Source organism: Chanos chanos, chromosome 7, assembly GCF_902362185.1.
Source record: "Chanos chanos chromosome 7, fChaCha1.1, whole genome shotgun sequence".
Classification (NCBI taxonomy): Eukaryota; Metazoa; Chordata; class Actinopteri; order Gonorynchiformes; family Chanidae; genus Chanos; species Chanos chanos.
In genome coordinates, this window is record NC_044501.1 from 38172082 (window position 1) to 38199913 (window position 27832).

General features: G+C 38.9%; 1 protein-coding gene across 1 annotated transcript; it reads left to right on the forward strand.

Moving 5' to 3' along the window:
• Positions 1-9736: 9736 nt before the first annotated feature.
• Positions 9737-26154, forward strand: LOC115816347 (interferon-induced very large GTPase 1-like). The gene is made up of 3 exons (XM_030779303.1): positions 9737-10965; positions 11134-14322; positions 26118-26154. The coding sequence occupies exons 1-3, from the start codon at positions 9737-9739 to the stop codon at positions 26152-26154; spliced, it is 4455 nt and encodes a 1484-aa protein (XP_030635163.1).
• The last annotated feature ends 1678 nt before the right edge of the window (positions 26155-27832 follow it).

Below are 27832 nucleotides of genomic sequence, written 5' to 3' on the forward strand. Positions count from 1 at the left end.
ATGAATTATACATTATACAAGATAGATGCACGAGATAGTGTATGCAGTGAAAAATGTACTAAGTAAATAAATAGATAAAGTACTTTTCGAGCTATTTAGTATCCTGCGTGTCGGGATGCTGTAACAGCCCTGTTCAAGCAGGGAATGTTGTACCTGTTTTGTGTTCCCATTTCAAGTGGAGAGATATTCGACCGACAGCCTAGAACAATAGCCTAGGTGTGATCCCAACCCCCTCCTAACGACCACCTCATGAAACACTGACCCACTCAGAAGTTCCCTTCAACGTAGACCGAAAGATTGTTTGCCAGTGCCAACGAGGTGAAGAAACCTTCAGCCTACTCCCGATCTACTGTCATCTTTCCCTAGATAGGGAATTGTGTTCAACATGTATTTTGTTTCAACGTCAGCGGCCACCCAGAATTTAATAGCAAATTAGCCCACTTTAATGGCCATGTACTGTGTGAAACGACACAGTAACGACTTGATAGGGGACAGTTGTTCATCTACAGTTATGTTCTCACTAGATGTGTAAGAAGCAATACTTTATCGAAAATCTAATATCGAAAATGCATCTGTCACAAGGTGGGCAGCCCTTGTATTCTTGTCATCAAAGCGCAGATAGCGCATGATATCTTGGAATCTCTGTCGAGACATCTGTCTCTGAAAATGGGATTTCCCAAGTTAGCAGACCGGTAGTCGTCCGGGTTCATGCTTTTACCGCCTGTAATGCCTCTCAAATAAAGGAGACCCGCAGTTTGAACTTACCAGCATCATTTCGATCAGTTTCTGCTTCAGAGTATTTCTGAATCGTTCACCACATTTCTGTGTCAATCAAACACACTAAACTGCTCAATGGACTTGTAATATTGTCCTTGGCATAACATGTGGGTCCTGGGGTTTCTCTCATGATATCGCACTCTCGCGCGAAAAGAGAATAGAGAATTTATAGCCGGCAAAATATAATTAATAAAAACTGACCAGTTGGAAGGCAGGAAACTTTCTTTAAGCAACATACAACTTTAAAAATTAGTGTTTTTAAACTGAATATGAATTCATGTTCAATTTAAAAACACGTATTTTTAAAAGAAACACTAACGGTTAAAACGTTTTACAAATGACTTGACATTTTCAAAAAAACCAAACAAACAATGTATTCTCTTTAGTGCTCTTTGTGCGTTGTTAATTGATGAATCAAACAATTCATTTCATTATATTTCATTATTTTTGAGTGCATTCTCAATTTACAGCACTTTCTCACCAAGTGCAGGTATTGGGTTTGTTAGACCAGTTGAGACCAATTGTTTCCAGTTGAAATGAATAGCAGACAACACCAGTTACATCCTATTGGTTTCAACTGGGTGGAACCGGTGAAACAGCCACTGCCCATGACTCTGTTGGTCTAAATGGGTTTTAAATGGTTTCAACTGGCATTCTTAACTGGGCAAACCATTAGAATCTGAAAGCCCAGTTGGAAGCAATTGAAACCAGTACAGACCATTTGAGACCAGTTCATCCCAATAGACTAGCTACTGGATTTTCAACTGGAATTTCCACTAGGGAAGCTTTGTTTACGAAAATCCATTGCGACACACCTATTTTGTAAAAACAACATCCATGCATATTTATTCATTTCCAAGCTGTGCCTACATTTTCCATTACATGTGTGGAATTAGATTTGGCATGATAGACGGTGGTAGGCTACTCGTGGTATGAACTAGTTTTGACCAAATCATTCTAATGCGGGAGACTAACAATAGACTATGGCACTCTATTGGGAGGGGGTTGGAAGGTGTTACTCGTAGGTTACTTGGCAGGCTAGGTGTTAGGCTATTCATAGCCCACTGAATGCCTTGAAAAGTCGTAGTGTTTGCTTCTATCATGGCATAGAATGATCTGTTAGTTGTGGTAGACAATTAATTTATTAAAATGCAAGTGTAAAGCTTGATATGCATGGCTGGGCTTATTATGTGTTATAAACGATCATTTCACGGAGACAGAGTTCGGAACTGAAACGCTTTAGTCTACTTCTCCAGCGCCACCCAAAGCAGTCTCACACTCTAAATTTCCACAAGTTTTGATTTACACGCATTGTAATTCTCAACCAGTTACTGCCTGTCTTGTCATTCCGATAGGTTGTTCTACTGGGTAGGCATAAAATCCAGTTTATAGCTTTCTCCGTCACCCAACATACCGCCCAACAATTACAATGTCCAAATCTGTAATCGCTCCCTACAATAGTTAATTTACAGTCACAATGGTCTCTAATTTTTGCACTACCTGGACCGCGCCCTTACGATAAATTAATCACTAGGGACAACGAAGTGATCATTGTCACTCGACAATTGAATGTTGATGAAGTCGGGCTACGCATTTACAGACCCACCGCAGTCTAACTCGCAACTTGTGTGACATCCCTTATAATAAACTAATTCTCCAAGGTAGAACATTAAATATTAAAAAAAAAAAAAAATTATGAAAAAGTTGCCTGAACTAGTCTTGTTCAGATGGTTTTCTCAGTCGAATTTGATCAAGACTTCTTCCGGAATTTATGCCTTTGGAAACACGGTTGCCACAACTAAGTAATCAAAATATTATGTTGAATTATGGAAGGGCTGGACAACAGACGTTCTAATGAAATAATAACCGACTACAGTCCACATGTGATAAAGCGCTAAAATTTCCATAAAACTACATGGTGCTAGCGTTTTGATTAAGTATATTCGCTGAGTTTTTTTGGGAGGTGGGGGGTGTTGTTGTTGTTTTTCAGAGATCAGAGAAACATCTCCATTTGATGTCCATATCTTCACATCTCCAGAGAAACATATCTCTATTCTCAACGGTCTCGACGGAAGCAGTTTCTGTGGAGGTGAGGACATTGTGTCGTGTTAACACGTTAAGGTAATTAACTGCAGCCCACGTGTGGATAAAGCGCTAAAATTTCCATAAAACCACATGGTGCTAGCGTTTTGATTAAGTAGGACAATTGTGGACATTGTGTCGTGCAGTTTCATGAAGTCACATGATCCAAAGTAAACTCCTTCCGCTGTATTTCCTTTAAAAGAGCCCCCTCACTAAACCCACAAGGACTGGAACGCACAGCTCTCCAGAAGACGGACATACCGTTCTGACAGGTAAGACAATTAAAATAATGAATAATACTTATGTTTCGAGTCAACGGTTGGTCACGAATTCAACGTTTGAGTCCTTTTTTTTTCTCAGTTCAAGTTACTGTCTTATACTATTGGAGTGTACATAATCACGGCACGAAACCAGAGCGTTTCTTATCGGGTAACGTTTCGTTCAAAGAATGCTCTTCCCCCCCCAAAAAAATTGTATTCGTGATTCTGTCTCCGAATAATAAGAGATATACATCTGAAAGTAGCCCGTTTTAATGTGCTATACACCGCATAATGCAATATTCCATAATGAATGTAGGCGACGCCACCCCGGCTTTTTAGGTAATACTTTTTAACTTTTGCGCTCACCGCTACACTTTATTCAAGATTATGGCTGCTTACATTAAGCATCCGATGCTTAAATATGGGTGTGTAGATATATATATAGATGTGTGTGTGTGTGTGTGTGTGTGTGTGTGTTCTTGTAGCTACTTTTGTCCATTGGATTGAGCTGCCTTGCTCACTTGTGTTTTGCGGAGGTTCTATCCACCTTATGTGTAATGTTCATTAATGTTGGGCGTCACCTGCCATGCAGTAAAGGAAACCCACCGATGGGCAGCTTCAGTTACATAATGAGACTGAAATAAATTGATTTATTTTAGAGCAATATCAGTAGGTTTTGACTAAGTACAGAAGCCTTTGCAGATTGATTGGGTATATCAGCACGGGTGGCCACCCCTGCGGTCGACTTGTTGCATGAAACTTAGATTGTCCTTTAGGTAATACTTTTATCTTTTGCGCTTAAGGCTACACTTTATTGAAGTTGATCGTTGCTCACATTAAGCATCCGATGCGTGAGTATATATTTGTATTTGTTTAAGTAGCTACTTTTGTCCATTGAATTGAACTTCACTGCTCACTTGTGGGTCACAGAGGTTGTGACTTTATAAAATATGTACAGTGCCCCTTGAGGTTGGGTGTGACCTACCATACAGGAAAGTAAACTCACCGTTTGGTGACTTCAGTTAAGTAATGAAACTGAAAGGTCTTGATCAATCCTAAGGTATTTCATTTTGAAATAAATTAATGAATCTAAGCAAAAGTTGGCAATGTCAGTAGGTTTTGACAGCCATTAAGCCGAGCACAGAAGCCACCCAGCCTTTATAGATTGTTTGGGTACGTGAGCACGAGTGAGGCAGGCTACACACCAAAAACCTGGTTGTAGTCACAGACTGTATATTCAGACATGCAGCCCACCTTTTCATTGCTGATAATTATGCACTACAATTTTGCATGTAAATTTTGCATGTAGGGACGTGGTTCACGCCTGCGTCAATGTCACTTTTTTCAATAAAAAAAAAAGCAGTAAAAGCTAACAGCAGCTGTGTTGCTCCCCTGACAAATTGCATCTCAAAATAAAACATCCAGCACTTTGGGATGCGTGGAATATTAAGAGTAAATTATCTGTTTAAATAAAAAATATGCTAAACACCAAATATCATGGAGCAGTTGGCAACCCTCATTTTGGTATTGCCAAAACCAAACATGGGTGCACAACTGACCTGGGTATGACCGTCAGTCAGCCCCTCTGAGTGGATTCTCTGTGAACCCCACCACACTGACACTCCCAGCTATTGTATCATGTCCTGCTGCCATGCCTTAAATGATAGCTTAGAAGAAGTCATCTTGCCACCCAGTGCCAGGCCTGTAGCCTGGCACACTACACATGTAAAATACTGCAGAAGTATATGTGATTGATTATTTGTAACTGTTTATTTTCAGTTATTTTTCAAGATAAACGTCTCAGAGTACCGTTTTTCCATGTGCATTGGTCTAAACATGTGAACTTTTAGCAATGGTCGATTCATTACAAACCAGTCACTTTTACAATGCAGTCAGCACAATCAAATCCGTGAAACCAGTTGTTGTTATTGCCTCAAGTTAAACAGTTTGAGAATTTTATGTGAACTAATGGCAGACCTATATTTCATAGGCACAGGGCATCAGTTCCATATGTGGGATGCAGCTTAACCATGTTATATAGTGAATCATCGTGTCAGTTTACTGTGCACGTCAAAAAAGTTTAGTACTCAATTTCTGATGAACATAAAGAGTCCCTATAGGCAATGTTACTAGCATGTCTAAACAGCATTGTAGCATTGTATGTGCATCATAAATGAAAAGTGACTTTACTGTCACGGTTCTGCTGACACTGAATGTCAGTGCCAATACACATTCCCTGATCTATAGCAGTGAGAACAATGATGTGGCCATGATTCTCATGAAAACAGCTAAAATGATCACAAATTTGCTACTGCACTTATAATGTACATTCTTTGTTTTAGTAGGCTTTCTTTAATTATACTGAAGTGTCTTTTTTATTTACTTTTTATTTTTATTTTGTTTAATCAAAATGACATGCAAAAATACATTTCGTATAGAATGTTCTACAAAGCCAGACTATGCATGGAAACCATACAAACTGAACGAGGAAAGGACTGTATTTAGTTTCGTCTCAATTTTTCTTTTTAACTTATTTTTCTAGAGCTATGGATGATGTGCTAGAGAACACTACACTAACCAAACAAAGTCATGATGTAACAGAGGTAAGTGACTAACCTGATTGCCTCAGTGGAATTCATTATAATGTTCCAAACAACTATATGCATGTCTTCATTCATACATGTACATATTATTGGGTTTTGAAAGCATACAGTGGCACTCACTCATTACATTCGTATATATAACATTTTTTGAATGTGAGGTATTTAGTGAAATATACTAATGCAGTAACAGAGCTTAGTGTCCAGTTAGGGTTAAAAAATGGTGATGGTGATGCACTTACACATGATATACATGCATGCTTTGAATACACACACGCACACATGGAACATTCACACATTTGCAGACAAAATGTTTACACGTATGCATATGGACCACTTATATTTCCACATTCTAACACATGCTCGCTCTTGTACATTTTAGAAGTGTATGTATGTTAGAGTGACAAACTTTTCACATGTGTATGTGCAGGTTGGTTCAGTTTAACAGTAATACACAGTATCTATACAGCTCAGCCCAGAGAAATAAACATTCATACACTCTTTTATCCATAATTCACATTTTAAATGTGAGTAATAAAGAAAAGCATACCTCTAAATGCTTTAATTGCTCCCTAAATAGAATGATTATGATTACAAAATCTCAATGTTGAATGTAAGAATATAGACCATAAACATTAACAGTGGACTGAACAAAATAACTACACATCTTAGTGTAAGTTAACAAAGAAAAAACAAAAACACTGAATGCAATTTATTGGTGAGACAGGCTCTCTAGAGCTCTAATTACTAAGAAAATTGAAAATCTGGTTTCTCCATCTATGTGCAACAGCCCCACCACAACATTATTTCCTTTGAGCAGAGGCACCTGTGAGACAGTATAAAAGGGTTTATATGAATGGGATCCAGCAGTCAATGAGTCAATGAATAACTGAATATTAGTTTATCTGTTTGATGAGGTTACAAACTGATTAAGTCACTTCTTTGACATATTAAGACTGGATAGTCCGAAGAGATTATGGCTGCACTAACGGGATTTTCTGTCTTGTGGCCTATTTGTATAAGATACAAATTGATGGTTTGATGCCAGGGATTTTAAGGAAAGTGCATTTAATATTTAAAATGTCTCATAAATATGTTTATCAGACCTTCAAAGGTAGCTAAGTATTAACTGACCGTAAGGGGATCCTTCTCAAAATGTCCTGACATTGCTATACTTTAAAAATTCACTAAAGCTTTGCCCCTTGTCTGTTATTTTACATTATTTGGCCTCCACTGCTGCTATTTTCAGTTAAATTTACAGGGCTAAGTATTGAAGGCGCTCAGGTAATCCACAGTGATTCATAGTTTTATCAGGAGGCATTACAAATTTGCATAATAGTTAGACTCTGTGTTATACTATGTTGTAACCATGGGGAAAAAATATCAGTGGCAGTGAGAGAACCCTCACAATTTTAATGTAAATTGGTAGGACTTGCCTATTAACATGCAATAGGTGCTTAGGAGGAACAATTAGCAAAATGTTCTTAATAGGGATGTCCTGATCAAGTTTTTTTTGCCCCCGATCCCGATCTGAGTCATTTAATATTGAGTATCTGCCGATACCGAGTCCTGATCCGATACTTTTATTTTCCTAGATAATACAGTTGCGCAGTGCACACGTCAAGTAGGCTACATTTAAGTTATTAAAATCGATTCAATGTAAATGCTTGACAACTGAATAGCAATACATTAAGAAACAAATCGCCTGCATCTAAGCTGTTCCTTAATGTGTGTGTGTGTGTGCGCGTTTTTAGACAAAATAATGAAGTAAACCTTGTTGTAAAGCTTCGGTAGAACAGTGTCTGAAATGTAGTGTTGAGAGGGTAAGGCACTCTGTGGCTCCAAAAGAAGGCAAAAACCTGAGGTGTGTTCAAATTAACAAACACAGGCAAATATTCATGAACATTTTCAAACAGTTTTTCATTTGCTTTTAGCTCACTGTGAACATTTGCGAACACACAGAAGTGGTCTGAGGTAGTTCTTGGTGAATAAATGTGGACACTGGACTAAGGGAGATAGGTGCCCAGATGGGACTTATCCCAGAAAATATTCGCAAGCGTTCGATTTCATTTAATCTTCTTAAAATAATTCAAGTGGTTAACTTGTCTGTCTGCTACGTTGATATTTCTTCTGCAAGCCTCTTTTTGTATGCTATCATTATCAATCCTTAGCTTTAGCTAAGCGATTGTATTGCTCTCTGTGGTCATTAGTTTAGGCTAACTCTAATACATCACATAGAGCTAAAGCGTTAGGTATTTAAATTCTGAAATGATACTTGGGTTATTATTAGTAGCCTAGAATCTTAATGTTGTCGGAGTATGCTGACCTAAAAAACGTTCGCCTCACTTTGCCGTATTTGAACGTACCTTTGTATTCGCTACCACAGCGATGGGGTAGGTCATCCAAAGCAATGAATTCATTTACCCTCTCTGCAATCTTTTTGGCCTTGTCGCTGTCACGAGGAAATTTCTCTCAGCTTTTAAAAGTATATCCTCCAGTGCGTGTTTCTTTGGGGTAGACTTACCTGAGTGAACTCATTGTATTCCGCTGGGTGTTTTTTTAGGTGCCATATCAAAGTGTCCACTGAACGCAGCTCTATTACTACTGCCTCGCAAAATGCTTGCATTGCAGAAATTACAAGTGGCTGTTGGGCTGCATTCGTTTTCCAATTTAAAATATTTCCACACTGCAGAGATTTTAGCCGAGCCCTGCCACAAAATATGCTCTCCGTTTTCGTAACCTGAGTGACAGCTGATGTAAAACAAAGGATCGGGCTTAGGGTCGTGCTCAATAAAGCCGATACCGATCAGTTAAGAAAGGCCTTGATTGGCTCCAATACCGATCTTTGAGATTGGATCGGGACATCCCTAGTTCTTAACTCTGTGATTATGTAGGTATTGCATTGCATTACATGTATTCTGCCATAAATAATGTAATTATCAAAATGAAAAACAGTTCTACTAAAATGTTTAGGCAAATGCAATCCACTCCTAATTTTGATGTTATTTACAGGGAGGCCAGAAATTAGACAGAAATACTGTTGGGACATCGTTTACAGATATGGATGAAGAGAGTGCTGATAATGAGAAACAGCAGCTGCCTGAAACAAAGGATGATATCTTCAAGGGAGCTTTTGACAATCTAAAAATGTCTCTACAAAACAGCAGGAATGATTTAGAAATATATCCTTCATCTCAAGAGGAGATGAATGCTACAAAAAATGTCTCTTGTGCCCTCACATCTGTTATTCAGATATTGAAAGATACTTGTCACAATGACCTTGCTGTGCTGGTGCAGTCAGTCACCAGTCTTGTGGGATACAATGGAGACACTTTCAAACCCCTTCTTTCTTTTCCAAAAGTTCACTTCTTACAGGAACACTTATCAGAAGTTCATCTGCAATATTTTTCTTTGAAGGAGAAAAGTCCAGTCAGAGCACAGGCCTACACACTGCTTACAGCTTTGACTCTGTCCTTTCAGGGATGTGAGGTGTCTTTGGCGGAAAAACTATTAAGACTTTACCAACTGAAGTCACAACTGGAAACAGAAATGTTGCCCGAACTCATTTCTGCAGCTGAAGATTTCTTTCATAATCAGAACTGGGAACAGTTTGAAGACATTTTGAAAAAAAATGTTGGAGGAAATATTAAAGAAGACGAGAAATCAAAATCTGACACAACTTTCTTGAATGTGAAAAGTGACCCAATAACTGGAGCTGAAACACCAAAGGATTCACAACACCAGACTGAAAGTAGAATGTCATGTGTGTGTGAATCTCCTGCTGTAAAAGCTAAACTGTCAAACACATGTGAAAAACTGTTTACCAAACTGGGGCTTTTAAATCTGTACCCTAAAATAATCAAAATGACAGATCTTTTGGTTGTAAACAGCTTGTCAGTGACATCGACTGAAGCTTCAGCAGAATACAAGCTTTGGCTTCAGTTCACTCACAAACTCATGATGTTGGACACTAGTGTGAGATATCTGTGCTATAAACCTCCTTAGAAGGAATCTTCTATGACTGATGTCTGTGCAGATGCAGATAAGTTCTTTGATTTTGGGGATGATGATAATGATGATGACATTGTCATTGATGAAAGCGAACACATCCACCCCATGGACATTTACATGTCAGTTTTTCACTGTTCTGATGATTTAGCTCGACAGTGCATTTTTACCAAACTCTCCACATGCCAGTTCGCTGTTCCTCTACTTGTGCCAGATCCATGTACAGGGGAGATAGAAATTCCTGTGTGGCCACTTCAGCAGATCAAAAAGACACTGAAATTGAAGCGGGAGTCTGATACAGGAAGCAGTGAGACACATATGAATAGTTTCATAGGCAGTGTACAAGTACCAACTGTGTCCTTCATAAGACTAGGAACGTACTCAAATTCAAAGTCTCAAATCATGAATAACATCATCAGTCGGAAGAGGCATCCAACATTTTTCAGCCGACACTGTAGTGGCAGTACAAGTAACAGACTTCTGCTGGAGGGGGTGGCAGAGATTTCCTGGTACTGTCCAGGTGGGAGAGAGGATGATATTTTAGAAGACTGTATTGCGTTCATCAACCTACATGGAGATGGAAACAAATACGCCAGGCATCTAAAGTTCATTCAAGACATCAGCTCTGTCATTGTTCTTCTACTCCCAGAAAACCTAGATCCTGAGACAAAAAAGACAGCAGAGAGTTTACTGAAGTCTTCTGTTCCTGTGATTCCATTGCTCTCTGGAGTGGAGAAAAAGTCTGTCAAGAAAGGGGATTCAAGAATTGCTGCAAAGAACAGAAATGAGGCTGAACTCTCAGAGGAAATTATCAACAGAGTGAAACAGTGTCTCTCAGAACAGACGAAAAACTTGAGTTTGGATGATCTTATATGCAGAGCTACAGATCATGGGTTCATTGCAAGCAGAAACAGCAGTAGTAACATGGGGAGAGCCAATGCTGAGAAGCTTATGGACATAGTAATGGGCAAAAATCATCAAAACAATGAAGAGATATTGATACTGAAAGGAAAGTTTTTGCCTTTGCAAGGTGAACAGTGGAGAAACTGGTGCACAAAAGATAAACAGTTCTACCGCCTTGAGAGCAAAGCACAAATGAGTATTGAGCAACAAAGGACTAAAATATCAGAGGAGAAACAGTGTTTTCGAAAGGAACAACAGAAAACAGCATCTTCTCCAAATCCTTTCATGGAGCATTTGCTGAAATGTATGGTTGAGGGAGAGGACAGTGAAAAGCTGTATTTTTTACATAGCTTTGGGAAAAGACTTGAGGAAGCTTTCTCTGGTGTACTAGCTGATCTACAACAACAATACCACAGAGAGTGGTCTAAAAACAGACAAAATGTAAGAGTGAGAAATAAAGAAGAAATGAAAAAGAGTAGTGATGCTGATGGTGTCCTTGCAAGTATATCTGAAAAAATAGAATGTGCCACATTTGGGTTCCAACATATAATTCGTGAAATTGGTCAGTTATATGAGAGTTTCCATACTAGTGATAAAGCTGAGTTCATCCATGGCATCAATACTGATCGCCTTCCTGAAATAGGGGCTCAGTTGATGTTGTCTGGATTTCCCTTTGAGGTAATGGATGGAGATGTCAGCCATGTTCCTTTAGAGTGGGTCACAGCTGTGCTCAACAAACTGACTGAAGAACTGGGAGACAAAAGAGTATTAGTGCTCTCTGTACTTGGACTCCAAAGTTCAGGGAAGTCCACATTACTGAACACCATGTTTGGTCTTCAGTTTGCTGTCAGTTCAGGGAGATGTACAAGAGGTGTATTTATGCAGTTAATCCCAGTTGAAGAACATCTGAGGTGTCAGTTGTCATTTGATTTCATCCTGGTGATGGACACAGAGGGACTACGATCAATTGAAGCCGCATCTGACCTTGTGTTTAATCGTGATAATGAATTAGCCACCTTCATTGTTGGGATCAGTGACATAACACTCATCAACATCATGGGAGAAAACCTGTATGAAATTCAGAACATTCTCCAGATTTGTTTCCAGGCCTTTTTGCGCATGAAATCTGTAAATATTAAGCCAAGTTGCATTTTTGTGCACCAAAATGTTTCAGAAACAACTGCAAAGCACAACAACCAGGAAGGGAGGAGACAATTTATTGAAAAACTTGATGAGATTTCCAAATTGGCGGCAGAGGAGGAGAATCAGGAAGTTGATGGCTTCAATGACATCATACAGTTTGATCCAGACAGTCAGATGTTTTACTTTAAGAATCTGTTTGAGGGAGATCCTCCAATGGCTCCGCCCAACCCCTCCGACAGTCAGAATGTTCAGGAACTGAAGACCAAGTTGCTGAGTGTAGCAAAATGGCAGACCAGCTGCAAGCTGCTCACACTATCTGAATTTACACAAAGATTTACTGATTTATGGACAGCACTACTCCACGAGAATTTTATTTTCAATTTCCGCAATTCATTGGATGTAAGCATTTACAACAGACTAGAGCATCACTTTGGGCAGTGGTCATGGACACCGAGAAAGTATGCACTAGAAACACAGAACAACTTGTGCTACAGAATCAACAATAAGGATATAAAAAGTGTAGATACTACAGTGATTGATGGGAGCTTTGGGACTGTCTTTCAACAGGTCAAACATGATGTGGAGAAGTACTTCAAGGAGCAGAAACATTCTGACATTCTGAGTCAGTGGAGAGGAAGCACTGACCAAAGACTGGAGAATCTGAAGAGAGAGCTCATTGAGGAAACACGTTCGAAAGGAAGGGCAGTACTGAGTAATATCAATTTTAAACAGGAGCTGGAGAGAAAGAAGACTCAATATGAGGCAGATCTGTCTCAAAGAAGTGAGGCTTTAGCTTTCAAACTGAAGGACAGGAAAATTAGCGATGAACTGCAAAGGGATGAGTTCAACAACCTGTGGAATGAATGGAAAAATGAAGTGTCCAAAGAAAAACCCAAAGAGGAAGATGTTAACATTCAGGCAATGATCGACAACACCCTTCTGGCTCACTTCCAAAAATACAGAGAGACTGTGATCACACATAGACAGATTATCAAATTTGATGTCGCCAAATATGTTAAAGCATCATCTTGGAGAAAAATTCTCAAACAAGCTGTTGGCAAGGATGTTAAACAGGCTGTGGAGTCAGAAAGAAGTGCAATCATATCCAACGTTGGCGGATTTTTTACTAACACTTTCAAGGGAATTCTTCCCAAGAACAAGGAAGATGTATTAGAGGCAGAAGGGAATGAAATCATCAGGAAGACAGAGGAGGACATCCACGAATTCATTAATGTGAAAAACATAAATAAGTTTGGGGTCACACAAAATATCATTTATGAGCTCCTGCATGAAATCCAAAGAATCCTCAAGGCATGTGAAAAGACATCTACATTTGAGTTTACGGAAATTTGCAAAGTTGAAATTTCTGTCCATGTTTGTAATGGGATGGTTCACAGATTAACAAAACTGAATAAAGAGTTCCAGACAGTCAGTGACCCCCTTACATACTTTGACAGTCAAAAAGAAGATTACTTCCAAATATTCAAACACTATTGTGAAGGAGCAACGACACTTACACTTTTTGTCTCCTTCCTTACTACTCGTCTTAAATCTTCTATACGAGAGGCTGTTTTTGACAAACTCAGCATTCACATAGTGGAAGATATGAAATCTAACCATCCAGCATTTGTGGGAACCAGGTCCAACTTGGAGAAACACATCTTAACATTCCTAGCTGAGAAGGAGGACTTTGACATGTACATGGAGTATATTCATACACCAAAACAGTTTTTTGCAAAGTTCATCAGTGACTGTGTTCAGAATTACTTCAGCGATGAAGGGGAGATTTTGAAAATATTCATTTCAAACTGGTCAGAAGTGACAGATAAACTTTTGAAGTGTTTTGCTTCTGTAGAAAGGACACATAGTGAAGCATCTGTGTGGCTGGATGAAATCTGTTCAGAACTTAACAGTCTCATTCCTATATCAAGAGAGGATTTTAGGAACATTGAAAAGAAAGACATTGAAGATTGGGATGTTTTTCATGACCTGCTGGCCCAGTCACTTAAGGAAATGTTGGAAGAAGGAAAGAAGGACATTAAAAAACTTTGTGGTTCTGGGCCTTTACTATTCAAGTTCAAAGACAGGCCAGATGACATTTTGATCAAACAGATGAGTGGATGCTGGGAGCAGTGTCCATTCTGCAAGGCTGTTTGCACCAACACCATCCCCAACCATGACTCTGATCACAGCACAGAGTGGCATCGGTGTCAGGCTGTGGTTGGTGTGTGTTATAGAAGTGAAGACAATCAGGACCAATTTTGTACTGACTTCTGTACAAGCTCTGTCAACAGTGACAAAACATTCCAGGCTCCAAGATCCGGTAAATGGATCCCGTTTACAAAGTACAGAGAGGCAGGCATTCCATACAGTAAATGGGAAATCAAACATGAGTTCTACCAGAGAATATACTGGAGATGGTTCATCTGCACTTTTAAATCTAATCTTGAAGAAAAGTATCAGGCCAAATTTGATGGCATTCGAAGAATTCCACAATATTGGGAGATCTTCACAAAGAGAGATGTGCTCAGGGAGACATGTGGACTGAGGTATAACAGTTTTCTTGGCTACAAATTGCTTTTACAAAGAATTTATGAACAAATGGAAAATCAAAGATAACCATGACCAGAGGAAGTACTGGAGATAGGTTATCTGCAATTTTTGTCTTAATCATGAAGAGGATTTGATGGTCTTGGAAGAATTCCGCAGTCTTGGAAGAGATTCATAAATGTCTCTTTTCCACTACGACTGTGCTGGTGCCCGTGCCCGTGCCGGTGCGGAGCCAGTGCTGCCTTGGTGCCTTTTGAGAACCGGCCCGCATTTCCACAGGTTTGGGAACCGAACGCTACATAGCGAAAGGTTGGGTAATTTCCGTGGGGAAAAAATAATGTCGGACAGAACGCATTGCTTGCTCTTTATAAATTTACTTTTACGCTAGGCTTTCACACAGCGAAACACCTCACGAATTTTGTCCCAGAACTTTTCGCTCTGGGGGCAAAATTCATGAAAATAGTAAGTCTGTCACCTAGCTCAAAAGTTAAAACGAGTGTTTAAATGAAGGTCTGCATGAAGTGGTTTAATTGCACTAGCCAGAGCCGAGAGAGAGAGTGTCTTTTTCTACCACTCTGGGTCCGACTACGTTCATGTAACATGTAAACAACAGCCCGTATTGATGTAGACACAAATTGTTACTCATGCATCTTTTAATCATATACATATTTTCATGCTACAAATATCCTTTAGCCTACCGCTACTTGGTCGGACGTTTTTTGTTACTCCCGCCTCTCTAAAGAACGTCACGTATCAAACGCTGAACTGATTGGTTCTCGCGTGGTTTTTATTTGCATAGCCTCTGACGTCAGCGGTTCCAACTTTTGGGACCAGCATTTCTGTGGTGCCGTGCCGGTGCCAGCTTTTCGGCTCCGGCACCAGTATTTAGTCAGTGGAAAAGCGCGGGTGCCGGTGCTCGATCGGGCACCGGCACCGGCACCGCGGCAGTGGAAAAGGGGTAAGAGTGATATAAACCTAAGGTGACAAAGGTATTAAGTGGAGTCGGGTATGGTGGTGCTTTCATTAAAATGAGAAAAATACTTTTTTTTTTTTTTGGAAATACGTATCATCGCAAGTCAGTAATGGGACTCAAAATGGGGATAACGGGACTCTATAAAATATGCGAATATAATGTTCTGACACAACGTGATTGAACTGAGCACGAGCAGTATGAGCAGACTTTATTAGTATTGGGGTTTTCTTTAGCAATTTAGATGTTATTAAACTTGAGTTCTAAATTCTGATGCTTTCAATGAATGAGATTACTTCACATGCACAAGCTGTTACAAGTTTTATTTTTACTATGCCCTGCTAATCAACCTGTTTTCCTGTATCATATTACAAATTCATTTTCCCTTACATATTCTCCACTGCTTTTGTTTCATTTTACTATTTACATATTGTTTACACTGATTATACATTGATGATGATGATTATAAACTGAAATTGAAGCAAGGGTACAGAGAAATCAAGCTATGATCCATCTTTGATTATGTCAGGGGTTTAAGGATGAAGAAAGTGAAGCTGCTGGTCGCCTAAAATATTTAGGATATATGAGTGTACATAGTTATCTGTTATTCTGTGAATCAGCAAAATGTTAAATTGTGTTGCTCCAAAGAGTGCCATAAGAGAAACCTTTACTGTGAAATGACTGTTGTTCATGTTGGGCAATGTGATTGTTGCTGCAATACACATAGTATACAGTGTCAGAATGAATACGTCATGTGGGGGCAGTAAAAATACTATTGATAATATCCCCAGAATAAGGCTACAAACCTGTTCAACACCTTCGTAATTGTTTTTGCCTCCTTTTCATCATTACTGTCTCATTTGAAATGTTACCTATAATCAGGAAGTAACACGTTACAGAGTTGCGCGTTACTCCAATTCGACTACTTTTGATGGTAACGAGTAATGTCACTAACTGTCTTTTCAAATTAAATAAAACAGTTACAATTTATGAAATTTAAATAGCCTTGTTACTCATTACTTTTGTCTTGCGTGAAAATATTAATGGACAACTGCAGTCTATAGCAGACAAATGCAGCCTGTTCCCCAAATTTCCTGTTTATGATCTAACATCACCCAGCCTTATGTTGGCGCAATGAATGAAAGAATCAGTCAGCATTAGTCCACGCAATAGCCGACAGTTTGGGCAATGTGAGCTTACTGTCCTGGAAATATAGACATAATTTTTCCATTCTTGAGATCAAGGTCAAAAATATACTGGTGAGTTGTAGTCTGTGCGCAGGTGTGAGAACTTTATCCATATCAAAGAATAGTAATTCTAACCTTCTGAAGCACCTGGTAAAACAACACGCTTCTACAAAGCTAATCGCGAAAGACCCCAGTGCTAGCACTGCTGACCAAGGAGGAGCCAATCCATCCAAACATCCAAGGCTTGATTTGCTTGGTATGCATTAATAAGAGAATTGAAGCAAACGTTTAGCAGTAACGCAAAAGTTACTTTTCCTAGTAACTAATTGCATTTATATGCAGTAACTGGTAAAGTAATTCAATTACTTTTCAAAGAAGTGACTAGCAACTGTAACTAATTACTAATTTTCAGTAGCTTGCACAACACTGTCTTTAATACAGAACAGAATATATTCATTTTGAAAGCTGTTTAAAGTTAACACAGAAATTCTATGGAATTTCTTAAGCAGTTTCACCACTCAGGGCCCATCAGTGCTAACTGACTTAACTGAAAGAATAATTAAATATCAGGAGAACAGGGCAAATACTACAAAAATACTGGGTCAGTTGTCATACCGCACAGAGAACACACCAGTGTTAAATTAACAATAAAAGTATATATATGAATCCGTGTGTAAGCTATGTATAAAAGGGGGTACCTCTTTATAGAGCACATTTGTAACACCGTGACCCATGGAGATCAAAAATGAAGAACAGGGCATTCTGCCACCTTTTCATTCACAGAATTAGAAGCAGAAGGAGAACATAATAATAATAATAATAATAATAATAATAATAATAATAATAGGTTTGGTAACAACTATGTTAACGCGCCGTCAAGATGGCTGTCGTTCTCTGAGCTCTTCCTCAACATTCTTTTCAGCAATAACGCTATATTTTTGAACGTCACGATCACCTAAGACAAACAGACTGATCAACATCAGATCTACATTGGAGGCGCATTTTATAGCCAAGAATTATTCAACAGAATCAGTGACCATCTTGGACTACCATTTGTTAAATCATTTAGCCTACCTGCTAGACCTTGTAAACGCCGCTGGAGAAGGAACCGGGGCAAAAGAGCTGGAGTACTGGTGAGGCTGAGACGATGAGAAAACCATCACCCTCTTCCAAGTATGCTTTTAATGAATAATGTTTGTCGTAATGTTAAGACGAATATGACTAGGTATTCAGCTAGTGGAAAAACTTTTCCCATTAGTGTACTTTCAGGCCCACGTAACTCACTTTGGTCTAGAGTAAGACAGACCATATTTCCTAGCAATTTAGTTCCCATTCAACTGACTCCTTCCTCCGATATGATCACTGTTAAGTCCGGTAACCCTGAAGTTAGGTTTGATATATATTAGATCGCTCTCACATAACATGTTGCTGGTTGGCGACCTGATCAGTTATCTTAGCCTTGACATGATGGGTTTGTGTGAAACGTGGTAAAAGCCAGATGTTTTTCTCCCTTTAAAGGAAGCTTCACTAATTATTCCCTTTCTTATGCTGCTAGGGCAACAAAGAAAGGGGGGGGTGGCTCCAATCTATAAAACTAAATTTTCCCCTAATACCTTTAGCTTCCCTAATTTTGCCTCTTTTGAGCTGCTCTCCGTGAAGCAATATGGTACTGCCTCATCTTTTCTCATAGTAGTGCTCTATTGTCCTCTGGGGCCCTATAGTCAATTTCTAGATGACTTCTCTGAATTGATCTTTGTTTTTCTAACTAGAGTAGATAAAATCCTGATAATGTGAGACTTTAATATCCATCGATAATAGTTCTGATTCTCTTAATAAACCTGTTCCAGACAACATAGACACTTTTGGCTTTCACCAATATGTCCACGAACCCACTCATTTCATTGGCAACACTTTACATCTTATTTTAGCTCGTGGACTAGATATCTCTCACGTAGTCATCTCTCCATAGTTCGCTGCCCTCTCAGACCATTTTCTTATTACTTTCCAGGTAACTCTCCCGTTCACATCATTTGTCTTTACCATGGTTCGTAGCTGCTGTTACATTAATGCTTTCACCACTGCTGCACTCACTGATCTACTTCCTACTGCTCTCAACTCTTTCAATGATCAGCAAAGGTCTCTGAATGACTTGAAGGACAATATAAATTCTACCCTCCGTAATGTGTTAGATATGGTGGCACCATTAACTATAAAAAAAAAAAACAGGCATAAACACTCAACAGCTTGGTTTAATATTGACACCCGTGTGCTGAAGCAGGTGTGTGGGAAATTGGAACGAAACTGGCACGACAGCCTGATAGATTATAAACGCGCCCTCTCCACAGCCAGATCTGCATATTACTTGAAAATCATTAATGTTAACAAAAATAACCTCAGGTCTTTTTGATACAGTATCTAAAACTTACCCAGAGTCACTCCCCTCAATCTAGCCCTTTTACTGCAAACGATTTTGTTGAATTGTTGTCACAAAAAATAGACTTAATTTGTTGTGATATTCAAATTAGCTTATCAAATCAGACTGCCTGCATGCTCTCCATCACTGCACCTGACATTAATCAGGATATGCACCATTTAATTCAATTTAACCCTATCTCTCTAGACACGCTTTCCAAATTGGTGCACTCTGCTACACGAGCCTCTTGCCTCCTTGACCCCCTACCAGCTAAACTTTACAAAGAGCTTTTCTCGGTCCTCAGCCCAACAATGCTTAACCTTCTAAATATGTCACTTAAATCTGATGTTTTACCCTCCAGCTGTGATCAGGCCTTTACTAAAAAAAGCGAACCTTGACCCTGTAGCCTTAAATAATTATAGACCGATCTCTAATCTCCCATTTCTTTCAAATTCACTGGAAAAAATTGTAGCTGCACAGCCTATAGCCCATATGTCCTCCAACAGTCTGTTTGAAATGTTTCAGTCAGGCTTCAGGTGTTTTCGCTCTGCTGAAACTTACTAGAGTAACCAATGATCTTTTATTAGCCATGGATGCTGGTGCTACCTCTATTCTTATTCTAAACGATCTGAGTGCAGCATTTGACACGTTCGATCACAGAACATTTTTAAAGCGCCTGGAAAATCAAATTGGCATTCATGGCCTGGTGCTCTCTTGGTTTAAGTCTTATCTCTAAGAGAGAAAGCATTGCGTCCACTGTAATAACAAGATCTGTGAGTACCATGAGCTTAACCACGGTGTCCCTCAGGGCTCGGTCCCTGGCCCTCTCCTATTCTCTTTTTACATGTTCCCTTTGGGTGACATTATTCATAGTTACAACATTAACTTCCATTGTTATGCTGACAATACTTAGATGTTCTTACCTGTCAAGCACAATGACTGCTCTGAATTGGCAAACCTTAAGGCACGTCTCTGTGCTATTAAGGGTTGGATGTCTTCAAATTTCCTGATGCTTAATGCAGGCAAGCCTGAAATGCTGGTTATTGTTCCCCCCTATGCATAAGCATCTTTTTAGCGATCTTACCCTAAATTTGGACAACTGCATCATCTCTCAAAACTCTTCAGCTAAAAACCTCGGTGTGATATTTGACTATAGTCTCTTGCTAGTAATTCATATCAAAAACACAACTAAAACTGCCTTTAATCACCTCCATAACATTGCTAAAATTAGGCCCTAAGTATGGCTGATGCATAAACCATGATTCACGCATTCGTCACATCTCGCCTCAATTACTGCAATGTTCTGTACTCTTGTCTGTCTGCCTCTATCACCAAAAGTCTTCAGCTGGTCCAGAATGCTGCTGCCACAATCCTGACCAGAACAAGGAAGTCTGACCACATTAGACCTGTCCTGGCTTCCCTTCATTGGCTCCCAGTTCATACTAGGACCGATTTTAAGGTCCTCTTATTAACATACAGAATTCTACATGGGCTTTTGCGAGCCTACCTATCTGACTTAATTGCACCCTGTAATCCTCCTCATACCCTGCGCTCTCAAGATTGTGGACTATTAGTCATTCTAAGAGTTAAAAAGAAGTCTGCTGGCTACTGAGCCTTTTCCTACCGCTCTCCCTTCCTCTGGGATAGTCTACTTACAGAAATTAGGCAGGTAAACTCTCTTCATAATTGTAGAACCAAACTAAAGGCTAATATATTTTCTATAAGTTATGGATAATATCATTTTGATTTGACTTTCTTATGGACATGTAAAGCACTTTGAGACTATAAATAGTGATACTGGGCTCTAAATAAACTTGTATTATTATTAGAAGGAGAACATCAGGTACTTTGTGTCCAATGGTACAATGTATAATTTTCTCTTGGTGTTTTTGGCCCATTTGTTAATTGAGTGGTATATTATGGAAATGTAGTTTCAGTCTCCAGTGGTGGCAGAGACATTTATGAATTTTACTCACAACAATGAGTGAAGCTGTTATGAAGGAATGATGAAGGGTTTAGTGCTGCACTCTGATTTATGATTGTACTGTTTGGATGTTGATTTCTGTTCTGTGTATTATTGATATGTTCTTCAGAAAGGTGTAATAAAAATACCTGCATATGTCATCTAATACCATGAGGACAGATTGCATAGTAAATGAACAATGAACAACACACAGTGTTCATCTGTACACCTGGAATTAAGAATGAAAAACTATACACCTAAAGTCAATAAAGTCAATCTAAACCAATCACTATTCTTCTGGTGAGGTTTCCTTGCTTCTATAGCCCACAACAAACACACCTTTGAAAATAAAATGTATTTAAAATTCATGAAAATGAATTTTAAAGAAACATGATCATTTTAAATAAGTAAAACATTTCAGTGGAAGAAAACGCACATTAACATATAGTGATCAATAACGCTGTTATAACCAATGTTGCATTAGTCATTTTATACAAACTTTAGAATGGGCCTTTCTCCCATTTATTGTAAAGTGTAACAAAAATATATTGCCATGTGAGGAAAGATGATACAGTATTGATATGTATATAGGATTCTTTATTCTGTATTGTATAATCCATGGAGCAAATTACATTTTAAATCTTACAAAAAAAAATAAAAATTATGATGTCTCTATGACTGCATACTGTCTCATTTCTTCATCAGACTGAGCTGTAAATCAGACACAAAAACAAGATGACATAATTATTCAAGCTTGTTTCACTGTCATGCATCCTCCCTAAATTTATAACCCACATGTTATCATAACAATAAACAAGGTATCTGAAACTTGATGGATGAAACCCATGACGGATGATGAAATTTTATCTGTGACTCTACAAAATGCTACAATGCTAGACTGTCCAGGGTGCTGTTGATTTTCATAAATTTTCGTTTCCTAAGTATATTTGTTTTACATGACTCCTTGGGTTGTAATTCAAAAATTCAAACAATTGTAGTTAAAATGAAGAGAGCCAGCCAGGGATGGCATAGTTTACAAAGAGCAAAAAAGGTGAAAGTCTCAAAGGTAGACTGTGCAACACTGGCATTGCAGCACTCAGTAAACTTTCCAGTAAATCAGTTTTTGTCTGTGCTATAGCTTTGTCCTGAGTAAATGCATGAAAAGAAGAGAGCTGATGCATACAAGCACTATGAAAGCACATATGCCTTTATTTACATATTACAGCATTCAGAGTGCGAATTATACAATAACAGTCCGGGGGAGGGGGTCAACTTTTTATCCAAGGCTATATCCCATACGATATATAAATATTTCAACAATACCCCCCCCCCCCAACTATTGTTTTAGTCAGACAGCCCCAATCCCCCTAATAATTCGAACCCTGACAACATTATGTATTTTATTAAGTATTTTTGATTTACTTATTTTAGGACCTGTGTGTGATCTTGGGAATTATTTTACAATTATTTAAATGTTTTGTTTTTTTTTACTTCACAGTGAATTCAGAAAGAACACATCTGCAGTAAATCAAATCATATTAGTGGCATCTGTTTAGGCTGCTAAAAATACAGTGATTGTGTGATAGTATACATGTGTAGTGCACATAGTGAATGAAAGTATGGAGAAAGCTGGTGCAATGGTGTTAAAACCTTTTCCAAGAAGCAGAGATGCAAAGAAAGTTAAGAGGAAAAGAAGAATTTCTTTCTTTGGCTTACAGAGGTGAGAAGACAGTTAATCCCCACTAAGTCCATGGTGAGAGAAAGAGAGTTCTCACCTTCAGTCCTCCAGCATTTGACCCCAAGCACAATGGTCACCAGGAGATATGGAGAAACTACCAGTAGAGAGCAGAGCAGTCCGGGGAGTGACAGGGAGGCTTCTGAACCTGAAAAAATCCTAACCGTGAAATAAAAAACACAGATATATGCGACACACACACACACATACACACCAGTGTTGTAGTCGAGTCACATACCTCAAGTCTAAGTCGAGTCTCAAGTCTCCACTGCTCAAGTCCAGGTCTGAGTCAGTAGTGTTCAAGTCCAAGTCCAAGTTCAAGTCCTAGTCTGTAGCTGTGTCCGAAATCATTCGCTACTCACTATGTAGCCCACTATATAGTGAGTTCGCCGTTTTGTAGTGCTGTTCGAATGTATAGTGAGAGCTATTATACCCTACATAGTGGACTCAAAGTATCCCACAATCCATTGTGAAAAGTAGCATACAACCGATGTCCCCTACATCGATCGACTTAGGCCATCATGCATTGTGCCCTGTCTTGTGAAAGTGTTGTCAGAGTTGCAGGCCAATCAGATGCAGATGTTCTGGCGTTTGTTAATGCGACAGAGATAATAATTACGAATATCCAGCACATAATTATGTAGCTACGTAACATCCAAACAGTGTCTGAAATGTATCGACAGCTATCTGACCTTATCCCCTAGTGAGTGTTCTACGTAGCAAACACTATAGTGAGTAGGGAGTAGTGAATGATTTTGGACACCGCGCATGTCAGTAGTGTCGAGTCCAAGTAGCCTACATGTGTGCACGACACAATAGACCTCCATTTGTTACAAAAAAAAAATAGCCCCAGGCAACGTGCTTTCATAAATACATGAAGTTAACTGAATTTACAAACTAAGTTACCAAGTTTATGTTGCACCTGACATTTTTGGCAAAATGCAAAATACGTTTTTAAATAATCACTGATTTGTCATTTCTAACGTTTTTGTAGAGAAGCGATCTTAAAGAGATAAACTCTGCCTCAGCTTAACAGAGAAATAAAACTCGATGGGTAGGCCTATGTGAAAAAGTCACTTTTTAGTCATCAAGAGATGAGAGGGGGAAGCTGTTTAGTTTACTTTTCATTTTGTTGGAGCTTCACTTAAAACTTTTGAATAATCTGAGAAGGACAGCAGCATGGAGTCAAGATAACGTTCCTTATCAATCGTTCATGGCGAATAACAAAATAACGCAAGCTGTTGATAAAGCTTTAGTGAAATAACATAAAGTAACTGCAACAATTTGCTTCTTCTATGGAGGTTAGAATGTTTATGTAAGGCTTAGCTGGGAGATGAATATGCTGATTGGTAAACCACACAGAGATGGACTGGACGAACTTCTGGACTGGACGATCTGCCTGTCGTCATTTCTCTCTTCCGTTAACAACAGAGGCAGAACGAAAGCGCAATGGGTGGGTCACATATTTACGTCCAAATCTTTAGTCACATACTGTTGAGTTCGGGTCCAAGGCCAAGTCCTGAACTGTTGAGTCTGAGTTTAAGTCCAAGTCTCCAAAAACGCAACTCGAGTCCGAGTTCAAGTCTGAGTCCTGGACTCACGTACTACACTGCTGACACACACACACAGACTTAAATTTTTATATATATATATGTATATATATTTTTATCACTATCAGTAACTTTTTTACACAGTCATTATTAATATACTGAAAGTAGAACATTATCACAATGTATTTAAAAAAGAGAAAGATCTTTCACCAATTTGATTCATTCTGACGGTGATCCAGCTCTTTGGTGATTCTCCTTTCTCTGGGTGTTTACACCAGTAGAGACCCTCATCTGACTTTGAGACAGTAGGGATGGTCATCTCTCCTGTCATCTGATTCTGAAGGACTAATCCATCTTTATAAAAATCAGCTCCTGACTCTGAGAGGTCACGCCAGTAAATACAGCACAGAGTCAAAGTTTCTCCTTTGGTAACTGGTTGAACAGGACTCTTCAGGATCACGTCACCATCTGCAGAACAAAGCACAGTTACCTACACTATGGAATGCAGAGTAATGTTAAATATGTGAAGCATTTAACTCATCAACATTTAATCCGCAATTTTGTAGATTCAGTGATGTCTGACTCCTTTAGTAGAGTTCAAACGTTATAAATCTGAGAACTAGGGCTGGAGATTTTCATGTCTTTCACTTGTTTATTTTAAGTGATCAGTCAAAATGGCCTTACACTAAAGGTTGCTGTTATGGCTCAAACTCTTAGGAACATTAATAGACAGACTTAAATCTATGCCTTACAATGCCTTGAAAAGTTTTAAGCCCCCAGCCCTTTCATCTGACTGCATATTGTATTGCCACCATTCAGTGTTTTCTGATCATGGGTTTGATCATAATTTGTTGCACCTGTTTTCTGTTCATGAAGATCTCGAATCTGAGACGATAAAAACTTTTTCATTAAAATGATTTGCATAGATAGTCTTACTGGTCACTGTTATGTTAATAGGATTACTGTTCCCTCCAGAGTCAGACTGACACCAGTACACTCCACTGTCTGTTGTCCAGAGAAAAGTGATGTTACATGTAGATCTTGTTACTGATCCCCAGTCTGATGAACAGTCTGACACCTCTCCATTATCTGTGTATCGTCTCACTGTCCATCCGGTAGATTTACGCTGTGCCTCACAGCTCAGTGAGAGAGGATTAGATGTAAAGTGTTGACTTCTGCTGGGACTAATGATCAGAAAGGCTGAAGGAGATACACCTGAGACACAGATAAACAGAACTTTAACAGAGCAAATTTCATGACATCCTTCTGCATTATCACAATTTCAGTTATAAAGAAACTGCAGAGGCCACCTATCTGACATGGAAAACAATTAAAAAAAAAAGAAAAGGAAAAAAAGAAATAGGCGGATAGTAATAAAACAAGTGCTGGTTACTACAGCAACAAGAGTCAGCAGCAAACAAGGCCCATATCATAATCCCAGCAACAGACACTCACAAAAGATTCTCATTGACTCACCAGTGACCCACAGTGGTTGTGTTGTGCTGTACTCTGAGTAATAGACTGGGTTTCCTCTCTGTGCTCTGCATGCATAAACGCCTGTGTGTTTAAGAGCTGCAGGGCTGAGAGTGTAGGAGCCTCCAGCACCTCTGCTGCTGTCTGAGAGGAGTTCTACAGAATTAAATTGAACCTCGGGTAACTCCTCTCTGTAGGGAATGACTCTGTACCAGAGGAATGTCCAGCCTGTAGAGGAGTCTTTAACCTCACAGCTCAGAGTCACTGAGTCTCCTTCAGTCACCCACATCTTTGGAGAGACACTCAGAACTGACTGGGCTTTGTCATTTAAAGAATAATTGACAAAATCTGCATTAGTCAATGATTTTACAAATAATTAATTGTGCTGTATGAACATTGCATTGAGTAAGTACTCACACACTCACTCACCTAATGACACAGTCAGTGTTACAGCATCACTGGTCTCTGAATTCTGTGAGTCTCTTCTGTGTTTTCCTCTACAGGTGTATTCACCACTGTGATACTCATAAACAGGACTGATTCTGTATTCCTGATCTTTACTGACAGGACTGAGTGAAGAACTCTTCTTATACCAGCTGTATTCCCAGTCAGTGTCTCTCTCTCCCTGTATTTGACATCTGAGAGTGACAGTCTCTCCTCTGAATGCCTGTTTATCAGGCTGCAGGATCACAACAGCCTTTGGACTCTCTGTAGAATAAAATACATACCACGCTAATGTACAGTACACAAATATAAAACAAACACAAAACAGAGAGTGACACATCTAAAACTGTAGAGAAAATACAAAGCTCAAACCCAATTCCATCGCAGTCATGTCCACATGATTGAGTGGAGTGCAAACTGAAAATTATGGCCATTTTGCCACTGTTTACAAGTTTGTACAAATCTTGAAGTTTACAAGTAAACTCATAATAAATGAGAAGAAAGTTCATGTTTTGCGCGTCTCTTTTCACTGTACCGACTCCGTACGGAACCGTGACTTCAAAACAGAGGGTTAGGGTGAGGGTTAGAGAGAGAGAGAGAGAGAGAGAGAGAGAGAGAGAGAGAATAAGAGATGTGTGTGTGTGTGTGTGTGTGTGTGTGTGTGTGTGTGTGTGTGTGTGTGTGTAAAATTAAGCGTATAGTGGTAAACATTAAATATGCAAAACAGTATGATGTTGAAAAGACAGGTATTGAAAATCAAATATTGAATACAGACCGATGGATGAATATTCATCCCCATGTGTGTGACCAGAGCAGAGCAGATGACTCACTAAAACAAATATAGCAAAAACTCAAAACATGGATCTGAGCCGCTCTGGGTTAGTGTCAGTGAGTATACTGTAACTGGCTTATTGCATTCATTCTCTCACTAACATAAACAGACAGAGAATACAAAACTGTCTCCAATTTCTCACTCACATTAACATTTTAAAATGTAGAAATGTTACTGAATATACTCACCTAAATTTAAATCTGTGCCATGCTATAATGCTATAAAACTTTTTTCTTTTTTTTTATGTGTAATGATGTTTATCAACAGGAGAATGGCAGTTCATTCAATGCAGCTTCTACAGAACTTTTCAACTCACAGGGAGTGACGTAAATAAGAAAATAAGAGAAAGAAAGAGACTACTTACAGTGCAGCACATATAAAGGACTGAGCTTCATGTTGTACTAGTGAAAGAACATGTGCTGTACAGTGTGTGTTTTGATCACACATACATTCCCACATTTATACCTTCTGTCTGTAGAAAGAAAAAAAAAAGATATTCAAAATGAAAATATTAGGTGGAACATTTTGCATATCTCTAACTTCTTCTATAAACAAAGTCTTTCTAACTCTTCCTCCTTCTTGTTCAGCAAATGTAAGAAAGATACCAGAGCAGACCTTTTTTTATCTTCTGCTAATGTTAACATTTGGAACATATGGAAAAAGAGGATGCATTGAATCATTGGGGGTTGCACTGAGGTTGCATTAAAATACTGAACCATTTACAAGACTCTGAATTGGTCCTCGTAAACAAATATTAACTCAGGTACACAGGATTTTTTTTTTTTTTACCTAAGCACGTATTGGTAAATTGATTTACAGTAGATGTTTTGGATAGGTGTGAATGGATGAGAGGGTATGAGAGGGACAGGTGAAAGAGGAAAGAGGGATGGAGAAAAGAGAAGAGTGTGAGAAGCTGTTGTGAGGCTCCAGGGACTCCAGCGT

What these genes read in the sequence shown, in the direction of transcription:
- LOC115816347 (XM_030779303.1), top strand. Translation starts at nt 9,737, where the DNA reads ATGACTGATGTCTGTGCAGATGCAGATAAGTTCTTTGATTTTGGGGAT. An exon ending in GGAGAGGACAGTGAAAAGCT is followed by an intron (nt 10,966 to 11,133) that starts GTATTTTTTACA and finishes TGTCCTTGCAAG; the next exon opens with TATATCTGAAAAAATAGAAT. An exon ending in AGGGAGACATGTGGACTGAG is followed by an intron (nt 14,323 to 26,117) that starts GTATAACAGTTT and finishes TTTCCTCTACAG; the next exon opens with GTGTATTCACCACTGTGATA.